The following is a 21,148-nucleotide window of genomic DNA, read 5'->3' on the forward strand; positions in this document are numbered from 1 at the left end:
TCTCGGTGAAAGTAAGTCTGCTGACCATTCTTGATCCATTTAGTAAAGCATTGTTGATCTCTTGAACGGTTAGTGCACCAACCGAGTGAGCATTTTGATGTTTCATGTTGTGAGTGAATCTTAGAAGGTAAGCTGTAACTCGTAACAATCTCATCAATGAGCTGAAATTAGAAATCTCTAGAATCTTGTGCAGACCTGTCTGTGGTTGACATTGCATGGTTCATTAGCATCATCAGTTAACTCTGTTTGTAAACGCAGAATTTCAGTTTGCTTCCATTGTGGCCATTTAGACTTCCCAGTAATCCAAGAGGGACCCTGTACCCAAAGAGGATCATTGAGTACATCACTGTCCATTCCCCTTGTCAATAAATCTGCTGGATTGTCTCCAGTTGGACGGTAGTTCCACACTGTGGATAGACATTAAGGTCTGAATAATTTCCTGTATACGGTGGGAAACAAACTGTAGCTTCTGTTTCTTCTGGCTGCCTATCCAATGGAGCACAATCTGACTATCAGACCACAAGTGAACAGGCGTGTGAGGATAAAAACTATTTAGTGATTCAGTTACAAACTTTGTAAGCCTTGTAGCAACCAGTGCAGCCATAAGTTCAAGCTTATGCAGTGTAAGTTTGCTGAGTGGAGCAACACATATCTTGGCTATGACAAATGACACTTCATTGGCTTGTTGGATGTAGATTACTGCTCCATATGCCTTTAAACTAGCATCTGCAAAGCCATGGATTTCTTGAGCTTGAGTGTTGCAGTCATCATCGTCAACAGTAAAATAGCGTCTTGAGATAGAACCATGGACTGCCTTCTGTAGGTTGTCAGCAATGTTGTTCCACTGTTCTCTTATAGATGGTTCTAAAGGCTCATCCCACCAAACATTCATTTTAATTACCAGAGTTGCTCCATCAACAGTTTAGCACGGACACTAACTGGAGACAAGAAACCAATTGGATCGAAAATTCTAGATGAAAACATTTCTCTCAGTAACTGCAGAGTCAGTATTGTACAGTACAATAGTACTGTATAGTAGGGGCATCGAAGGCATGGGGGCGATCTGTGATATAATATTATTATTGGGGGTACAGGTAAGAAGGCAAAGCCTGTAAAAACCTGATCTAAACAATCAAACTACTACTACAAAAATAACTATACAATATCATAATGGTAATCATAATAAAATCTATCTAGGTGTGTCTTAAACAAATAACATTAACTGAATCATGTGGGAGTCCATTCTTATCATTTTTGCCGTAAGTCATGAAATTCTTTGCCCTTGGGGTGTAAATTACTAATGGACAAGTGATTCATAGAATTTCTTGGTTAATATAAATATGAGCTTCATGTAGTTCCTACAGCAGTGGCTTCCTCCCTGGGGGTTGAATAACCAATCGGCTTACCCACATCTATAGCTAGTCCTGGAACCATAGCCTTTAGAATTACAGCCGTCTAGTTCATGCAGTTCAGGAACCATGACATTGAGAATTACTCTTCAATTTCTAGAACAACACTTATTTCAACTTAAGTATTACCAAGAGCCCATAATATATTATGGACACTCACTATTAAGTTTTATATGCTAGGTTTAATTGTTTCATGTATGTAGCTACGTAGTGTTCTGTGATACAGTGCATTTTGTGTATCACGTATCACCATCAATAAATTGTTTGATACGATACTGTATCACGATACTATATTGAAGTGGTCATAGCTAGCTATGACTGGCATATTAGTAACAATATCCAACCTTATAGAGCCAACACTGATTCTACATTCACTGTGTATACAAATGTCTTCTTCAAGTTATTCAGTGAATGTTGATAAACTACAGTGTTATACTGATGTGACAAATAGCTAGTGTGTTCTGATATGATTTTTAGTATGGAAAACAGAGTTCCTGTTAAAAACCACATCTCTACCTGGATATACCTGCTTCTATTTCACCACCCAGACAATTAGCTACCACAAACATTTTAACACATGCTCCCACTGTGAAAAAGAGGGATATAAGATGGTATTTCCAGTGGCTTATTGAATACAAAAAAGCTTGGTATAACCTGTATTATACCAATCTCGTTATGTACAGACTTGCTCAACCACAAAATTACGCAATACAGGAAACTGGGTTGTCACGTGATCACCGCACAAAGTTCTGCGTAACAATGACAGATCGAGTGACCTTTATTTAAAGATTTGTTTACAGTGGAGTGGATATCTCGCTAGTCTGCTAGTATAACAGGTGACCTCAAGCTACCCCCTATATCTTGGTTTCTGCTTCATGGAAGGTATTATAAGTAGTCAGTATATATAGTGTACTGGTAGTTTAATAGTTGTGTATGCCAAGTAGTACTTTCATTACATGGACTCTACTGAGTAGTGAGTGAGCCTTGAGCTAATAATGTATGGCATTGTTATCAGGTGGTTACAAATCAACCAAGCTTACCAACCAATGCCATGCATTCATAAACTGTAACATTACTGGTTATCTGCACATGGGACAATGTTGGGATTTGAACTTTGATTAGTACAAATGCCTGCTTTGTGCTGTTGCTTATACCATATAGGTGAAGCAACATAGCCAACCTGGCTGGTTAGAACATTGGCTTGGTTCCAGGTTCGATGCCCCCTCATCCAACTGTAAGTTGCAGTTTCCTGAGCAAGAGACCTACCTAAGTATGACTGTATAACTGGGACTTGGGGAAGCTAGTATCATTTAGTGGTGTCGGGGTTATGAGTTCCACGGGCATTTACCGGTTGCTTGCAAAATGTAAAAACAAAATCACATGCACATTTCACTTGAAGATTTTAAATTTTCTGATGAAAATTTGTGTTCTGCCTATCATATATAACAATCAGTATAATTATACATCACGTTTTGCTGGCAAACTGTTAACTACAATCCTTGCCATATAGTTCAAGATATTCGTATCATGGGTCACGTGTTTGATCATGTATCTGTTTTTACTACATTTTTGCAATCAACCTGAAAGTTGGTAGAAACGTGATCATGCAGTATCCCAGATGATTGAATTTCACGGCTTGTGTTGTACTCTTCTTGATGCTTTCCACGAGCTCTATACAATGCTCTTCACTTCGTCATTTAATAGCACTGTTGCACAGAATGTTTAGAAATTATGACTGGTATTCATTTGATACATGGCGTTTATTTAGTAGAACAATTACTTGTATCTTCCCTATTGTGTTGTGCCTTATACTGATTGTTTTATTTTGCAGAGCATTAAAACAAGATGTCACAGAATTCACCAGTTTGAACAATCCCGATGTAAGTGTGTATTAGTTGTTTAATATAGACCATGTCCAGTCTTTGGACATGGTTTTATAAAAAAATTGAAAGTGTTGATCGTACACGATATGGCCATCCTAAAGTATTACAAGAACACTTCGTAATAGTCTTAACTTATCAAACGTTCCCTTCACTATGAGTATTTAATATTTTCCCAGCATATAATGTTGTAGATTTTGCTTTCAAATTAATGGTGACCACATCCTCAGTAGCAGGTGGCTAGTTTCCAGCCCCTAGTATGTGGGAAGGGGGGGGGGGGGGGGCTTAAAGTAAGCTCCTTACTAAAGTCACCTCTATATAAATTGTAATCACTGGCTATTTGTTATGTGTAATCTTATTTAATTTTTGGCAATGTAAAACTACTACTACCTAGGAACATGCGTTTACTGCTTAATTTGGTGCAGTCATAAATGGAACTACCGGTTATAACTTTGGTTGTGAATTGTCACATTTGTACATTTGGTGTGCTTTAATGTACATTGACATGGCTGTAAATGGGTGATACTTGCATGATTTATCTGTTCACAACCTATAACAAAGTCCAATTCATAATTTGTAGTGAGAGTATATAATAGAAACCAAGAGTATTGAACGGGTGTGTTACCAGTCATAAATGATTGCGTGAAGTAACATGGATATTTCAGTAATTGTTCGTTTTCAGTGCCATGATAGGTTGCTGTATTTAGCCCAATTCAGCCAGTGAAAACGTGATAGCATTAAAGGGAAATGGCTAATGTTAAAGTTCTGGCATTGCCAAGTGGATCCCTGAAGGCGTGGCAACACTCTCATTTGTGCAGCCATTGTTTTAGTGAGCTGGGGGCAATAACTGTTGAATACTTGGTTGAATAACACAGAAAACTGGCGAACAAAGGCCTTTTGCCATGTACACATTTCAAATTACCATTTCACACAAATGAACAATTACTGAAATATCCGTGTTATTTTATGCGATCATTAATCACGGGCTAATACACCGTTCGACACTCTTGGTTTCTATTATATACTGGCAAATAATATATTAAACATCCATTGCTCATTGCAAGGAGTATTTCGGGTTACCTTAGACTGGGACTATGGTGTTTATCATTAGTTTCCAACAACTCAACATGTTGACTGGAGGGTCTGGTTCACAAAATCACCATATTGTGTGATTTTTAGTTTAGAGAAGCAACTGCTTTCACAAGTAGCAAATGTTCTTCTTCATATTACTGTAGGTGCTAGTGGCACAGAGATACTTGTATTGTTGGGGTGACATGTAAAGTCCTCAAGATACCACTGAGGTCAGTCTATTGTCACAAAGTTTTAGTGATGTATGTATATTATACCATATAGACAATCAAATCATCAATCAAATATCATCACTTGTTCTACCCAATGCAGCCAAGTAAATTTTGAGTGAGAATTTTAGCAGGAAAATGTCAATCTACATACATCATCCTTACTAGCCTGTACTGAATGAACTGAGGCAAAATAAAGCCCAAATATATGCTTTCAGAGTGATCTGAAATGTTTCTGAGAAGTTAGTAAATCTTAAATTTGCGTTGACTAAATGATTCACTGCTAGGCATTATTTAGGCCTAAAATGGGCTTATGCCAACCATCACAACTGCAATATGTGCATCGTTGAATTACCTCTATTATCTAATGCCTTACTCCACAGTTCTAGAAGTGTCAATTTGTGGGTTTGTGATGGCTTCCTTTGCTGATTTGATTGTCTTCTGTGATCCTTACCAGAAGCTTTGTGCCTTTGGCAGCTTTATGCCTTTAACACCTCTTTTCATTCCATACAGGTATCTACTGTTCGAAGAAGCTACTGCACCGAAGGTTATGGGAAGACAATTAGTTTATATATAAAGTGTGTGTACATTCTAATTGCTTACTGTTTGTCACTTTAGACAATGAGTTGTGGATATTGTTACTTGTTCACACCTGTTGCATGTTGTAAAGTGGGTCCACTATGCTGTAATGATTTTTAACTTGCTGAATCTCAATAAGCAAACTTATCACCTCAAAAATTTCCTGTTGCACTCTATGGCAACGTAAAATCATTGGATCAGAGTTTTACCTTCAACCGTTCCTGTAAATATTTAGATTTTATCCATTAATATGCTACATCCAAATCGTGAGCAAAGTCAGCATAGCTCGGCAATATAAGTGCATAACTGTTAGAAGAAAATTGATTTTAAGACTTTGGTCTGTCAGGCTATACTGTAGTACGAAGCAACCAGGCAAGATAAAGACTGGTGGATGCTCATCCTGGATTATGGACCGGCAGATGTTGGTCTGTGAGGGGAGAATTGGTAGGTGGAGTAAGCTTGACACAAGATGAGCATGGAAAGACACTATTAAATCTAGTAGATTTTCTGTGAAAAAGAAAAGACATCAGAGGTATAGAAAAGGCAAGACTTGCAGCACAATTATTTAAGTGGCGAGATATGTAATTTCATCAAATGTACTATCCGCACATTCATCAGATGTGTAACCTTAACACTTGGGGCATAAAACTTCTGACTACATACACAACATAATTCATACACAACTGTACTTATTCTGTCTATGTTACAGTTATGGAACTACACACTAGTCAAAAAATTTACCTAGGCTCAAACAAAACCAGGCCACGGCCCATATTGAATAGCATTGCAGTCAGTTATAGATCCGTGGTTCATATTGTTTCAGTATATAGAGAGACATTAGCAATTACAATACCGACATGAGGGTTAATATTCTTGCTGTGGTAAATATTATACTGATGTACATTGTTCCACATTTGAGTGCGTGTTGCAAACTAAAATCCCACGTCTATATATTATAGATTCCACAAATACCTATGTAAAGAACAAGTAAAGAACAACATTGGTGCTGTAGATGCCTACAATCAAATTGTCAGTTACACAAATTTACAACTTTACAAATTGATTGCTGCCTTAAGCTTGACCCTATTTGGACATCTGCAGCATCACCAAAGGTTCTTCACTGTAAAACGGGCAGTGCTAAATGAGCACACCTGCATTCACATAGACTTCTCACCTCCTGGAATATAAATGCTAATGATAAATACAAAAAAACAATAGTGATTACTAGTGTACATAATACAAGCAGTACTGAGGAGTCTTCAGAGAAGCTGGGTCCTCAGTGGGGACCAACTTTTCTTGGAAAATATACCTCACAATATGTATTGGTACCTCCAAATCACATGCCAGCATCCAGACTTGCATGGCCAGACCACTTACTCTCCATCACAATGCTTCACATGATGCCTAGCATTTAGTGCCTACTCTGAAAGACTGGTTAGCACAGGCCTGATGAATGCTGATTTTCACACTTCCAGCCACATAGTGACCTTTATAAAAACTAAACATTTTGCCTTCATGCAGAAGAAGCATACAAGCCTAACTGCTTGTATAGCCAGTAGTGATTGCTTCTTGGAAAAATGGTTTGTCTCCAGTTAGGTAATACAATAGTGCATTCATGGGGTAACCAATGAGCAGCCAGTCCAAGATGCTTTTAATCATAGACATTATGTGAAGTGATGATATAGAAGTGGTTTGACCATGCAAGATGAAACGCCGTGACTTGAACGTGTAAACACAGGGAAGTATATAAAATTCAGGGAAGTATATAAAATTCCAGTAGTTGGATCCCGCAGGTCCTTGGTCCCAGGGTTCAGCACATAATACACACCTCAGGTACGGATAGTGCTGGTTTGTGATTAGTATCATCCATTTCTGCTTATGTTAATATAACTGAAAGTAGTTACGTATAAAAATAACAATATTAATTTTATACCAAAGTATATCTCCATGTACTATATGACCACAAATCAATGTACGATTTTCTGTAAAAATTTTAATTCATTACATTTTCTAAAGAGCCAGCACAGGCCCCTCATTTATTCTATAGTGTTATTGTTTTCTTCCTTTATTTTAAAGCCTAGTTGGTGCCCACCCCACTTTAATTATCATTATACAGAGGTCAGTAACACTAAAGCCCTACTCAAAACTATTTTGTTAATTGCATAGTGTATCTGGAATTTTACCACATAAACACCTCAATAGTCACAATACAACACTAGCTAGCAGGGGTTGTTGTATTCAGATTGCGCTTTATGTCAGCATTAAGTGATTTACTGTATTTTGTTTTGTTAAAACACTTATAATTAGTTTTCCAAAATGAAATCTATAAAATAGTGTTTCACTCGTAACATTGTAACACTAACTAGGTATACACTTTAAACAAGTGATCACACTTCACATCGTCCACTCATTTTAGTTTGTCCCAGAAAACAACTATTTGTATTTTAATGGTCCTTAAATTGTTTCCTTCCTCTTCTGATCATACTACTGACAATTTTTGTAAAAAAAGCACTGGATAGACAGTTGCTGGCACTGAAGTTACTTTTGTTAAAATTGTCTACAACTACAAACCTATATAGGCAATGCAAATAACCATCACTTAAATCAAGCTCCCTACTAAGGATGCCCAATTCAGTTCCATGTAACTTAGAGTAGATGAGTATTCCTTGTTACGGAGTATGTGCAATTTAGAGCATGGTCACAACACACTCCATTATTTTGAGAGCAAGAAATTCTTTATCATTCTATGCTGGGAAGATTTTTAATGTTCATAGTGAAAATAAGTTTAACTGTTAACCATTACAAAGTGTCCAGAATATGCAGGTGTCCTTATTTTCAAGTATCCTGATTAACAAATTCCATGGTACATGTATACCACATTTTTCGTATAAAAGCCATATGCAAATAAACTCTTGTCTTGATTATAAGCCAGGGAGTTTCCAGCACACTTTGAAAATAAATACCGGGGCCTGCCTGATTCATTTACAGGCTGTGTCAATACTGTTAGGAAGGAAATACAAGACCAGGCTTTTTATACAAAGAAATATGTACTGTACGGTAGTAATGACATTTAGAATAGTTGGATCATTCAACACCTACAACTTTTTTTACATTATTATGTTCATGACTGCATATAGTTTATAGTAAAATCACAAACAAAATAATACACACTTACATCAAACTGGTGAATTCTGTGACATCTTGTTTTAATACTCTGCAAAATAAAACAATCAGTATAAGGCACAACACAATAGGGAGGATACAAGTAATTTTTCTACTAAACAAATGCCAGGTATCAAATGAATACCAGTCATAATTTCTAAACATTCTGTGCAACAGTGCTATTAAATGACGAAGTGAAGAGCATTGTATAGAGCTCGTGGAAAGCATCAAGAAGAGTACAACGCAAGCTGTGAAATTCAATCATCTGGGATACTGATCACGTTTCTACCAACTTTCAGGTTGATTGCAAAAATGTAGTAAGAACAAATACATGATCAAACACGTGACCCATGATACGAATATCTTGAACTATATGGCAAGGATTGTAGTTAACAGTTTGCCAGCAAAACGTGATGTATAATTATACTGATTGTTATATATGATAGGCAGAACACAAATTTTCATCAGAAAATTTAAAATCTTCAAGTGAAATGTGCACGTGATTTTGTTTTTACATTTTGCAAGCAACCGGTAAATGCCTGTGGAACTCATAACTCCGACACCACTAAGTGACACTAGCTTCCCCAAGTCCCAGTTATACAGTCATACTTAGGTAGCTAGGTCTCTTGTTCAGGAAACTGCAACTTACAGTTGGAGGAGGGGGCATCGAACCTGGAACCTGCAATTACCAAGCCAATGTTCTAACCAGCCAGGTTGGCTATGTCCAGTGTTGGGCAAGTTACTTTTTAAAAGTAACTAGTTACATATTACTTGCAGCTGAACTATTTAGTTACAGTTACATATTACCCATAAAATAAAGTAACCGTAATAATATTACATATTATATTACTTTGTGTCCATAGCCTTAAGCTGTCACGTGTGAAACTACCACCTTATCACGTGACACGATTGCGTTGTTGGACAATGTGCAAGTCTTGATATAAGTAAGAAGCTGGTGAATAAGCCTCATTTAGTAGGCTTCATTACTTCGTTGTGGCTAGGCGTTACTCAATGGATTACTAACGAGATCAGTAACTTCGTTTCTTTTAGTAATAATATTATGTAATATTAGATTCGTTACAGAAACTATATTACTTAGGTAACGCGTTACATTTGATTAGATTCGTTACAGAAACTATATTACTTAGGTAACGCGTTACATTGTGGCCAAAGCATAAAAGGGCTTATGCTTTGGCCACAATTCCACTTCTGAGGTGTCTCCCTTCGGGAGTGGAGCAGGTTTGGTATGCTGATGACGCTTGTGCTTGTGGGAAGTTGACTGTTTTGCGTAAGTGGTGGGACTGTCTGTGTGAAATTGGCCCTTCGTTTGGGTACTTTGTTAATGCGACCAAAACTTGGCTTATCATCAAGGGACATTTGCAGTAAGATGCCGCTTCAGTCTTCAGTGGTTCTGGAATTAGAATATCTATGGAGGGCCGCCCTTATTTGGGGGCTGCTATTGGGTCTGATAGTTATGTGAATAGTTTTGTTGTTGAGAAGGTTAAGGGCTGGTCTGCAGAGATTAAGAGGTTATCAAGATTTGCGGAGAGTCAGCCCCATGCTGCATACTGTGCCTTCACCCATGGTCTATCCAGTCGTTGGCTGTTTGTTTTTCGGACAGTTCCTTGTGTGTGTGATGCTTTTCAGCCACTGGAAGATATGATTCGCCAAGTATTTATTCCTACTTTAACTGGCTGTTCACCGCCCAGTGATAGTTCACGGCTCCTGTTTGCCCTTCCTGCTCGGTGGGGAGGCCTGGGTATTTTTGTCCTCACAAGAAGATGTGTTAGTGAGTTGGCTGCATCTCGTGATGCCACGGAACTTCTTAGCCAATGTATATTGAATCATGATTTGAGTTTTGTTGAGGCTGTTGCCTCTCAGCAGGCCAGAAAGGCCCTTTTAAGGAAAGCCAAATCTGAACACTGTTCTACACAATTTGCTGAGCTATACCAACAGCTTGGGCCTTCCTTGAGGCGTGCGATGGACTTGGCTACTGTTAGAGGTGCTTCAAGCTGGCTCACCACCTTACCCTTGAGTGAGCATGGTTTCACTCTCCATAGATCTGCTTTCCGGGATGCTTTGGCTTTGAGGTATGGTTGGTCCCCACTTCGTCCTCCTTCCCTTTGTGCTTGCGGAACCTCCTTTTCTGTTGAGCATGCTTTGTCCTGTCCCAAAGGGAGTTTACCTTCCTTGCGTCATAACGAGATTAGGGACCTTACTGCTACCCTTCTTATTGAGGTTTGCTCCCAGGTGTGTGTTGAGCCAGAGTTACAGCCGGTTCAGCATTCTGATGAGTTCCCTCTTGCCACCTCTAATACTCAGGATTCGGCTCGCTTGGATGTTGCTGTAAATGGCTTCTGGGGTGGTCGTTCGGAGAGATGTTTCATTGATGTCTGTGTTTTTAACCCTTTTACTCCTTCTAATAGTTCCTCCTCTCTGTCGTCCACCTTTAGGAAGCATGAAAAGATTAAGCACCGTGCTTATGGTCAGCGGGTTCAAGAAGTGGAGCATGCCACTTTCACTCCAATTGTTTTGGCTGCCACTGGCGGTTTAGCCCATTAGGCTACTGTTTTTTATAAGCGACTTGCTTCTCTTCTGGCCAAAAAGTGGGGAGATGATTATTCTGTGGTTCTGGGTTGGCTGCGTTGTTGCCTAAGCTTTTCGTTGTTGCGCTCGGCAATTCAGTGTATTCGTGGGGCACGGTCTTCCATTGGTGTTTACACCAGGACTCCACAGTCAGTGGACTTAGTGACTGTGGAATCCCATTTGTCTGCTTAATTTTGTTCAGTTGGCCAGCACTTGCAATCTGTGCTGGGGGTGGTAGGAAAGGGCAGTCCATCAAGCCCGGGTTAAAAAAAAAAAAAAAAAAAAAAAACAATGAACATCCCACAATGGTAGGGGGATCGATTTGTAAAAGTTGATTTTTCGGATTGCGGACCCTACTTATTACTACCTATACGTACTTAACTTAACCAATGTCAAAGTCAGGAAATTCGTCCACAGCAGTAAGCGGAGTATCATTTTTGCATTGTACCTCCACAAAGTCACAGACAGTTGCTCAGTGGAAAACTTGGCGCCTAGCAAACTTTCGAGGTAAACCGTTTCTAACAGTTGTTCTGTCAGCTATGGATCCTAAAATTGATAGGGCATATGGTGACCAAACACTAAAGGTCTCACATACAAAAACACCAAAGGTCTCACATACAAAAACACCAAAGGTCTCACATACAAAAACATATAGCGTAGCTCTTGAAACGTACTCACTGCAGTGAGGGCAATAAGGAGGAAGACGACTTTCGCGATCACGACTGGCCTCGCAACTTGCTGGCACTCTTGCGGCCACCCTACTAGCTACTGCATAACCGCGCCCTTTATATTCATTAAATTATTGTAAACCATAAATGGCATAATCAAAAATAAAGGCAATGCAGAAATGCCTTCCGAATATTCATCTCATTCATTGATGAAGAACTATTACCGAGCAATCGTGCATATACAAAGAGTGATTATGCGATTATCCGAGTGTTTAGCGAATATTCATCCGATCATGGTGAGTTTTTCGTATTTCTTTAATTCCGAATGTTCGGCGTCGCTGATCTCCTGTGCATGATCAAGTTAATTAGGCCAGGCAAATATAATAAAAGTTGATTCATTGTCCACCTCATCTCCTTCTATAACTGCTGCATCTAAATTCATTACTGCTATAATTGATCACGTGCGCTAGTGTTTGGATGTTTAGACAAACTAGCAGTCCTTTTCAACTATTCTTCCTAAGTGGTAAAGTGTAAGCATAGCTTTAAGAAGGGTTTTGACAATCCTTGTAGTGACAGATAACCTGATGGTGCTATGGTTCATTCAATACTGTGAAAAATGACCACCCACCCACATAAAAATTGAGGAAGTGGCTAAAACCCTGACCTTATGTTAGGTGTCATACGTGCAGGCATTAATAAAATGTTTCAAATTCACAATAAATACACAAGGAGATGCACACAATAGTGTATGTAGTTTTGGTATTGTAAATAAAGTATAGCTATATGCACAAAGCAAGTAGCTGCTCAAGTTGTATACAAAAAAGCAACTCAAAGCTATAATATCTTTGGAAACACAAATGCTGCTAGTCAAATAGGTATTGGCACTGTGTAAGGGCTAACATCACAGAACCATATGTGAATTCGTCAGAGCTCCAAAACACATTTGGGAGTACGTATGAGTTGTAGCCATGGAAATCTACTGGTGTTGCTCTACCAAAATGTTCCTTCTTTAGCTCCTCTTCATACCATTGTTCATCCACCACCCCCTTCATGCCAATAGCACTATAAAAACCGATCTCATCAGTGGGATGTGTGTCAGGAGGTATAGTTGAGCCATTAAGAAAACATTGATAGTTTGCAGGGTAATAGAAAGGATCATCCTAGTAACAGTAAACAATGATTTGATACACCTTATAAGAAATGTTCCACTGACCAAGTACTTGTTTCTTCTTGAAAGTGTGAAGAAACCATTGTAAAGTTTGTACTTTCCAGACAGCGTGTTGTTTACCAGCCATCCACATAGCTGCTGGATAATGGTGCGTACAGCGGGTTGAGTATCTGGACTCAGCTTGAAACCATCTCTCCAAATATAGAGAAGTGCATTAGCTGCCATAGAAGTTATGTAAATTCGATCCTCGGTGTGATTCATAGGCATACCTAGAAGCATTCAACAGATAAATCAATATACACAACCATACATCTATAGTTGCCTACCAGAAATGTCTACATCACCATTTCCTATAAAGCCATCATAATACGCAAGACCATTTTCATCATGATTAGCTTGTTGCAAGATCTCTTCAGTGACGTTGCCTCTCAAAGCTGGTTCAAGCTTAGTTAGAGCTGTATTCAGTTCTGTGTAAGGCAGTTTCTGGTCAGTTGCTTTTAGAAGCTGAGTGGTACGTGCAATAAACCAGTAGGTGACAATCTAGGACAGGAGGAAGCTTAAGGCCAAACATTTATAAACCACGTGCACAGTAGCCATGCTGTAGCTACATCACTCATTCCATGTGATGGTGCCATCTACAAACACCACAACACACCGGTCAGGGGCGGATTTAGGGGGGGGGGACTAAGGGGGCTGTAGCCCCCCCTTTCCTTTCTAAGTTAGTACCTGACCAATAAAGCCCTAAATCTTCTTTGTGTATCAAAAGCAGACTTATTTCAGGAATTATGCATCACTACCAACACAAATAATGTCTATGTAACTATACCTATTGTTCAATTCTGTTCCAGGAGAGTTTAACCATAGATAATATATACGTCCGGAGGTATATATTATCTATGGTTTAACTTCCTTTTCATCAAGAGTTCTTCTAGAAAAAGTTTCGATTGTGGGTTGCATCTTTAGTTACAAAAGTTGTAATTGTGGGTTTTGTTTTATTCAGGTAATTAGCAGTGTTTTCCACTATGGCTATCAGAGGTGATGAGTGTGGTTTTTATATCTTAAAACGAATTTATTAGCTATATGATTCAAAAAGTGTTAGTTGGTTTAATTGGTTAGAGTTATCAGCTTTAGTAGCTATAATATGTAGCTACTAACTCTCTTTTGCAAGTTTATAAGGCAGCTATAGCACTTTTGTCTATGAATGTAAAATCTGTATCAGTTACCTTCTGATATGACCCCATGCTGTGGGTTATGGTGCTGGTATTTGTAACTAGCTATAGATCAGTCTTCGTAACCCGGCAGATCTAGAAATAAGTTGACTATCACAACAACAAATTCAGAAACCCCATAAATGCAAATATAGTTGCAATTTGCTAAGAATTTCCAGTGGACTAGCTAATAGCTACTAGTACCCTTCACTGCATTCTGTTTTTCAGTACACTTTATTGGTGCTAAGACTAACAAAGTGTCACTAGGCTAAGGAGCATGCATACTAATAATTGTGATATTCAACACCACTACTACTTAGCTATACATGTTTCTGCCTCTGTTTAGCTATACATGTTTCTTCCACACATTATCCTACAAAGGCTTCCCCTGTTAACTGGCTTTGTTTGATCATGGGGCTATTTGCATGGGGGACTGACTTGTGTAGTTGACTCATAGTCACCCAATGTTGATGAATCCCAGATGGTCTTTATATTTGAAGATGATAGTCTAGTGTTCCATAAAGAGAGTCTGCCTTGAATCTGTTGATGTTGAGGCTGGGGTAAGCATTTTCCACAATGATTCTGATTTCATGACTTGTGAAACAACCCACCCCCAACCTTCCAGTGGGATCCAACATCATTTTTATCAGTAAGAAAGACAGTTGAGGCTGTTGAAGAGGAGCTGATGCTTTATGGTATATACTAGCTATATCTAAATGCTTGGTAGCTACAAATGAAAAGATTATCATGCATGCATGGTAAGTTGATAACTACTCAATGCATATTGCAATCAGTCTTGATTTAATGGAAAAGTAAAAGTGTTTTGATAAACTGAAATTCCATTATTTTCCACTGAAAAAATGCTAAAAACACTCTCAGATTCACCTTCAGAGGGCCTAATTTTCAAAAATTTCCTGGGGGGCATGCCCCCAGACCTCCTAGGCTGGCATGCTTCACATGCTAGTGTGCTTTGCAGACTAATGTAGCTAGTCATTATTCCAAATAGCTAATTTGAACATGGATACTACATGAATCTTTCCACTAGGGCCTTGTGAGAAGGCTTGGTATCTTCTAATGTCTGGTTAGTTACCTATGTCCCTGTCCAGCTTAGCCCCCCCCCCATTCAAAAAATCCTAGATCCGCCCCTGCCGGTGGTACATGGCAAATTTTTCATGAAGACATTCAGAGAATGGAATGTACTGTTAACACCAATGATTGAAATAGACAGTGGACACTTTAAACTTTTAGAAGCTATATAACTGAATGTATTCACCCCGTACACGTGCCCATATGCATTATGTCTCTTACACATACAGAACAGTCTGTATGCTGCAGCTATAATATTAATTTTAAATTAATGTTTTAGTTAGCTACCAACCAGCTGCATTAGTATTAATGACTTGCTAATCCAAGGGAATTTGGGGCAAATGCCCCAACTCCTTTCTCCTTCCCCATTTTTACTGTGTATTTAAAATTCTAGGGACACAAGTGATCTAGTGAAACAAGAGATAATATGATTGATTGTAATGCAACATAGGAAATCCCTTCATTGAACAATTATTTTCCCACAGGGCTATGTTGTATTAGCGTCATTCACATCATTATTTTTTATTGCTTGGATCCCTACCTTTTAAACTAAATACAGAAACTTTTTTTGCTAGAGCATATAGCTATATGATATACGTACACATGTGATTGTTTAGAAGATTGAACATGGCCGTTGCATTAGGGCTCAATACTCACAATCAGCCTAAATATTCAGCTACATCATACTAGTAGGGACCACAAAGGAGTAGGCGTGGCCCACAAAAAACATCACCCAGCAACCAGCCTTAATTTTCCCTGATGATGACAAGGCAGTATTGGTTAGGTAAAACTAAGCCCAAACAAGTTTTCAGATTGACCTGAAACGATTTCAACAAGTTGCTACGGAATTTTAAAAATAATTTATTTAATGGAATTTTCTACTGACTGCCTGACTGACTGATGCCTTCAGACAAGTGGAACTCAATAATGGCTAAGGCTATGGGCTTGATTTTTTTTTCACTGATTGATGTTGGTTTGGCTCAAGAGGTACCCACAGTACGTACAATGCATTCTTCATGAACTTCCCAGTGTCCTCCTTTGTGTCCCATTCATCTTTGCTGACAGCAAAAAGTGTCGATTTGGTGGTAGCATGTGATGGCTTCCCTCCGTACTGAAAATCAGCTACTTTGATTCCAGAGGTGCATTTCGATTCTCTGTACAACAATTGCCAACAAACTCTGAAAAGCAGTTGCAATAGTAATCAAAAGCTGTTATCTTGATGCCAATCAGACAATGACAACACAAGATATTATCACATCTACCCCTAACAATTCCTTCTGGCCCTTAACAGAGTTTCTTAATTGTTCAGCAACTAATCCAGTACTTCTGTTATCTACCAAAAAGCTTGAAGAAAAGGAAAGATGCACTACTTTAAAAAGGAAGGATGAAAGAATTGTGAAGAAGCAGCAATGAAAAGAATTAAAGAAAAGAGAGATGAGAAAGCAGGAAAAGCAGAGAATTCCAGAGAAAAGGTAATGAAGCAAAACAAAAGACTAAAATGACACCAACCAGAGTGATAAGAAGAAGACTACAAATCAGATTGTTACAACTAAGGTGGAAAATACATGACAGCTGCAAGCACAGTTACAACATCACTGGAACATCACATTTAATTGTTGTGAGTGTCACTGCAATTGAGGCCATTGGAACTAGTATGGCACATGAATCTGTTGATTGTAGTGGATAAGACAATAATGATGAAGTTATTGATCCAGATAATATTGGAGTGAGCCTGTCCTCACTAGTGAGTCAATGGAACATACGTCTTGTTCATAGACAATTACAAGAAAACATGGATAACTTACAAAATGCTTTCATATAAGGCTGGTACGTATATCATATATTCAGAACACGAACAATAACTGGCATGATTTACTGATGTTCCATATAAGGCTGGCATGCATGTTCATAACACAAACAATAACCAGCAGCTAGTACATATGTTTATGACATGAACAATAACCAGCATGTTTTACTGATGTTCCATATAAGGCTGGTACACTTAATTTTTCGTGCATCATCCATGGGCGACACAAATGATAGAGTTGAATTGCTCTGTAGGCATTGCAGAGAACTTAATAGATTGTGAATGAAAAGAGAAACACCAGGGAACGCAACAGACATAACAGATGGCAAACAGAAATGCCAGAACAAAGAAGAACAGCATGACAGGTACATCACTTATCTACAGAACAACATTAATTTATCTGCAGTGAAGAATAGTTTACAATGCTAATCCCCAACTAGAATCTTAAGGTAGTATTGAGTGATGTCAAATCAGTAGTGGTACTCAAATAGATCATGACACCAGTGCCACTAACACTGCACAGTTTCCATGATTTAATCAACCAAGTGTCATTGCTAAAATGACAGAATTTCATGTACATATGGATTTGTTGCAACACTGTAAAAAATGAAGTGTGTCATGCCCACCAAAATGTCACAATACACACTCCAAGTATTCCAATTGTTGTGCATATTTGTGTACAGGACACACTTTATATTCTTTTACAGTGAAGTAATTCAATGAGAAGTGTGTCAGAAATACCTACTAGATATTTTACCTTTTGGCTACTAGTAAATTATCTTTTCAATTTGCACAATATTGCTCATTCTTCTCCGCCTACAAAATACCAAAACACAACACAGCATACGTGTAGCTAATCTTCAACCATGCACAAAATATACAATTCTATGCAACTCAATTACTCACTCAGGCTCGCCCCACGATGTTGTTAGCATCTGTGTAATATGCATAATATAATATTATGTGCTTTGGTAGCTATGAAGATGATTGTTTCCATCTTTTACTACCGTTCTGACTAACATATATTATATGGCATCCAACTTGTTTAATGATGGAACTTCCTTGTTGTCACAGGAAGGGATCACACAAGGCGATCCTGGCAATGCCAATGTTTGCCATAAGTTTAGTTCCTGTAATTCAGCACTTGAGGGGTATTGCCAAGCAGGTGTGGTATCAGCGGCGGAGGAAGTAGTTGATATGAGGGGGGGGGCTTCGCTGAGCTGACCCAGACTTCTTTCTATAGTTTGGTAAGGTGAGACCAAAAAAAAAAAAAAAAAAAGGTCACAACCAGCTCACAAGAGCTTTCCACCTCACCAGCTACCATTTCTAGCTGATAAACTACATAAAAATCCTTACATAGCTCGCTACACACTGACTACTTTATTAGTGTGACTGCTCTATTAGAGTATCTCGATCTTTATCACGGTTTTCAGCCCCACTCCAAGAAAGATAATTTCGGTATGATATCATTCTGAGGGGGGGGCTAAGCCCCCCCTTTGCGCCGCCTATGTGTGGTATGCGGATGATGCTGCTGCAGGGGCCATCGTTGTCAGCTGAAGAATTGGTGGAATAAGCTTTGCTGTTTCGGCTGTCCCTTTGGCTACAATGTTAGAATATAAACCTGACTGCTCTATTAGAGTATATACCTGACTGCTCTATTAGAGTATATACCTGACTGCTCTATTAGAGTATATCGATCTTTTTAACAAGTTTTGAAGAAGCCTAAGGCTCATGTTACCTCTGTAAATCCTTCCTTGAGAGATGAATGCAAGCTTTATCAATTGTTGTGCTGTGCCATTACACTATATTACTCACTCATTTTGTCCTGCCACACTAAATGGTGTGTTAGGATCCTGCTTGCAGAAGTCAAAATTTTACAGGGGGGGGGTTCCTGAACCCCCCGGAACCCCCCCTCCCTACGCCCCTGCAGTGATTGCATACACTTCAACTGACCTGAATGATCCAGATCCACCATGCCCATCACATTTATTGTATGGAAGGATTGTTTCACTACCATATATGCTTCATAAATGCATGGTATGCATTTTGATGTCAACATGTACGTTTTGACTGTTTAATTGACCTATAGCTATGTAGCTAGCTATACTTGATGTCAAAAGCCAGTAAGTAGTCATCCATGTAGTTACCCATTAAAAGAATCAATTAAAGTCGGTACTGTGATTGAAACATTGAACATTGCTATGTACATCCCCGACAGGAGCAGATAACTGATTCACACAGTGCATCAGTGCGTCTGATGCCAGCATGGCTTGAAATGCATGGGTACATTAAATGGTAGCTATAGGTTTAATAAAGCCATTTACCATGTTATATATACATGTATCACAATCAAACAGTGCAACAGCAAACTATACTATAGCTTATTGTAATAAAGCTAGGGTGCTAGTAGCTCCGAATACAAATTGGTTATTCACCAACTTTGTGTACCATTAATATAGACTGCAGTGTGGAATGTCTGTGCTCCTTTTGTACCTGGTTCAGCTGTAGGAAGATCAGCTATTAAAGCAGCTGTGAGAGTGGGAACACATGTAAGTGATGTCACAATAATTCTGATAATTGTATTAAGTTTAGTACACAATTCTTATAGGATGCTGTAGACTATTCCATGCATGATGCAGTAAGAAAAAGAGGTCAAGCTGTGTCCAATCAAATGCATTATCACCACCACCACATCAGAACAGTGACACTAAAGTACAAAACAATAAGAGAGGATCTAATGATAACATATCATCCAAACCTTCACGTCCACCATCACCACCAACCCAGCCCTCACACACTAGACAACCACCAGTGGAAGAAGATGGAACAAGTAGTCCATCAAACTGTGTTAATGACGTGTCCGGGAAACAATCATCTCCACCACGGCCACCACAACCGTCCCAGGTGAAACAATTTTCAAAAAACATTAGGTCATACAGCTTCACTACACCATCAGTTACTGAAAGCAAACCAGTATCTCACACAAGGTCTAGATCATTATTTAATCATTCACCCAAATCCAGCCGAGCATCATCTGCAGGAAGTCAGAAAAAGAAGGGTAGTGCACTTCAAAAAACTCCTGTAATTGTAAGACACCCAATTACAAAACATGCAATCACTAAATCTGGTGACTGGGATAAAGAAGTTTACTGCAAAGCATTATATAATTTTCATGGAGAGATGTCCTGTGATTTACAATTCAGAAAAGGTCAACGGATCGCCATTGTCACTCGGACAGACAGTCAAGATGATTGGTGGGAAGGAACAGTGAATGGACAAACTGGTATTTTTCCTGCCAACTATGTATCTCTGTAGATATGTGTTTATACCAATAATGTATTTTTATGACAATATTTGCATGTAGATACTGTACTTATTATAACAAAGATAACATGCTTATGCATGGTCTGATCACATGATAATACAAGGTTCAATTTGAAGGGCTGGGGTTTAACTAACACAGCTAGAGATGGTTACATGTCTAAGATACTTAGTATGAATAGCTTATGAAATTAAATATGCAAGCATCACAGATTACATTCAGGGCCTCCCACAGGGGGGGGCAACTGGGGAATTTTGCCCTGGGTTCCAGCCTGAAAGGGCCCTCAGGAGGCCCCATGAAGGGCCCCTTGAATGCCTGTTTAAAAGATTGATATACTCTAATAGAGCAGTCAGATCTAGATACTCTAATAGACAAGCAGTCAAGGTATTCTTCAGAGGAGTAGTTTAGCAAGCTTAGAAAGGAGATATGGTTGGTGAGGGACAGCTATTGTCATTGTCAGCATGTAATGACCTTTTTTTTTTGGTCTTCAACTTATAGCTTGGGTGAAGTTGTGATTTCAGAATGGAAACCTCCTGCCCCTGGGGGCCCCACTTTAACTTATTGCCCTGGGCCCCTTAATTTCTCTGGGTGGCCCTGATTACATGGAGAATGCACTTCAACTAATAGCTAATACAAAACTAATAAATGAGTGGTTCAGTACTTTTAACTAGTCTATTTACCAATTGTACTTGATATCACATACAGGCTAGCTGCCTGTATTGATGACTGTGCAACACTGACCTACAATAATTGATTGATGCATGCAGTATACTAAAGAATGGTGAACTGGAACTGATACCCGCAGCAATCCAATTAACATGTATGATGAAATGGGACATCACTGAACAACCTAATAACGTTAATCAACATTAATTTTTTTACATCAAAGCAGCCAGGTTTTATGTAGGCATACAGAAGGATGTATATAAATTACAGGCATTTTCAAAAGGTACAAAATTGTGTGGAGTAGTTTCA

General features: G+C 38.8%; 2 protein-coding genes and 2 long non-coding RNA genes across 4 annotated transcripts; 2 read left to right on the plus strand and 2 right to left on the minus strand.

The window, feature by feature from the left end:
• Positions 1-343: 343 nt before the first annotated feature.
• On the minus strand, positions 344-892 carry LOC136261197 (uncharacterized). Its single transcript, XM_066055173.1, has one exon. The coding sequence runs from the start codon at positions 890-892 to the stop codon at positions 344-346; it is 549 nt and encodes a 182-aa protein (XP_065911245.1).
• A 1,432-nt stretch (positions 893-2,324) lies between these two features.
• Positions 2,325-5,092, plus strand: LOC136261387 (uncharacterized). Its single transcript, XR_010703879.1, has 4 exons — positions 2,325-2,643; positions 3,241-3,289; positions 4,525-4,590; positions 4,643-5,092. It is a non-coding gene; the product is annotated as an uncharacterized lncRNA (long non-coding RNA).
• An 846-nt stretch (positions 5,093-5,938) lies between these two features.
• Positions 5,939-11,678, minus strand: LOC136262285 (uncharacterized). The gene is made up of 3 exons (XR_010704165.1): positions 11,589-11,678; positions 8,342-8,380; positions 5,939-6,343 (listed from the first exon to the last, which is right to left on the minus strand). It is a non-coding gene; the product is annotated as an uncharacterized lncRNA (long non-coding RNA).
• Positions 11,679-16,453: 4,775 nt separating this feature from the next.
• Positions 16,454-20,166, plus strand: LOC136261209 (SH3 domain-containing YSC84-like protein 1). The gene is made up of 4 exons (XM_066055183.1): positions 16,454-16,516; positions 19,311-19,400; positions 19,460-19,489; positions 19,549-20,166. The coding sequence occupies exons 1-4, from the start codon at positions 16,454-16,456 to the stop codon at positions 20,164-20,166; spliced, it is 801 nt and encodes a 266-aa protein (XP_065911255.1).
• The last annotated feature ends 982 nt before the right edge of the window (positions 20,167-21,148 follow it).

The sequence above is a fragment of the Dysidea avara genome, chromosome 7, assembly GCF_963678975.1.
Source record: "Dysidea avara chromosome 7, odDysAvar1.4, whole genome shotgun sequence".
NCBI lineage: Eukaryota > Metazoa > Porifera > Demospongiae > Dictyoceratida > Dysideidae > Dysidea > Dysidea avara.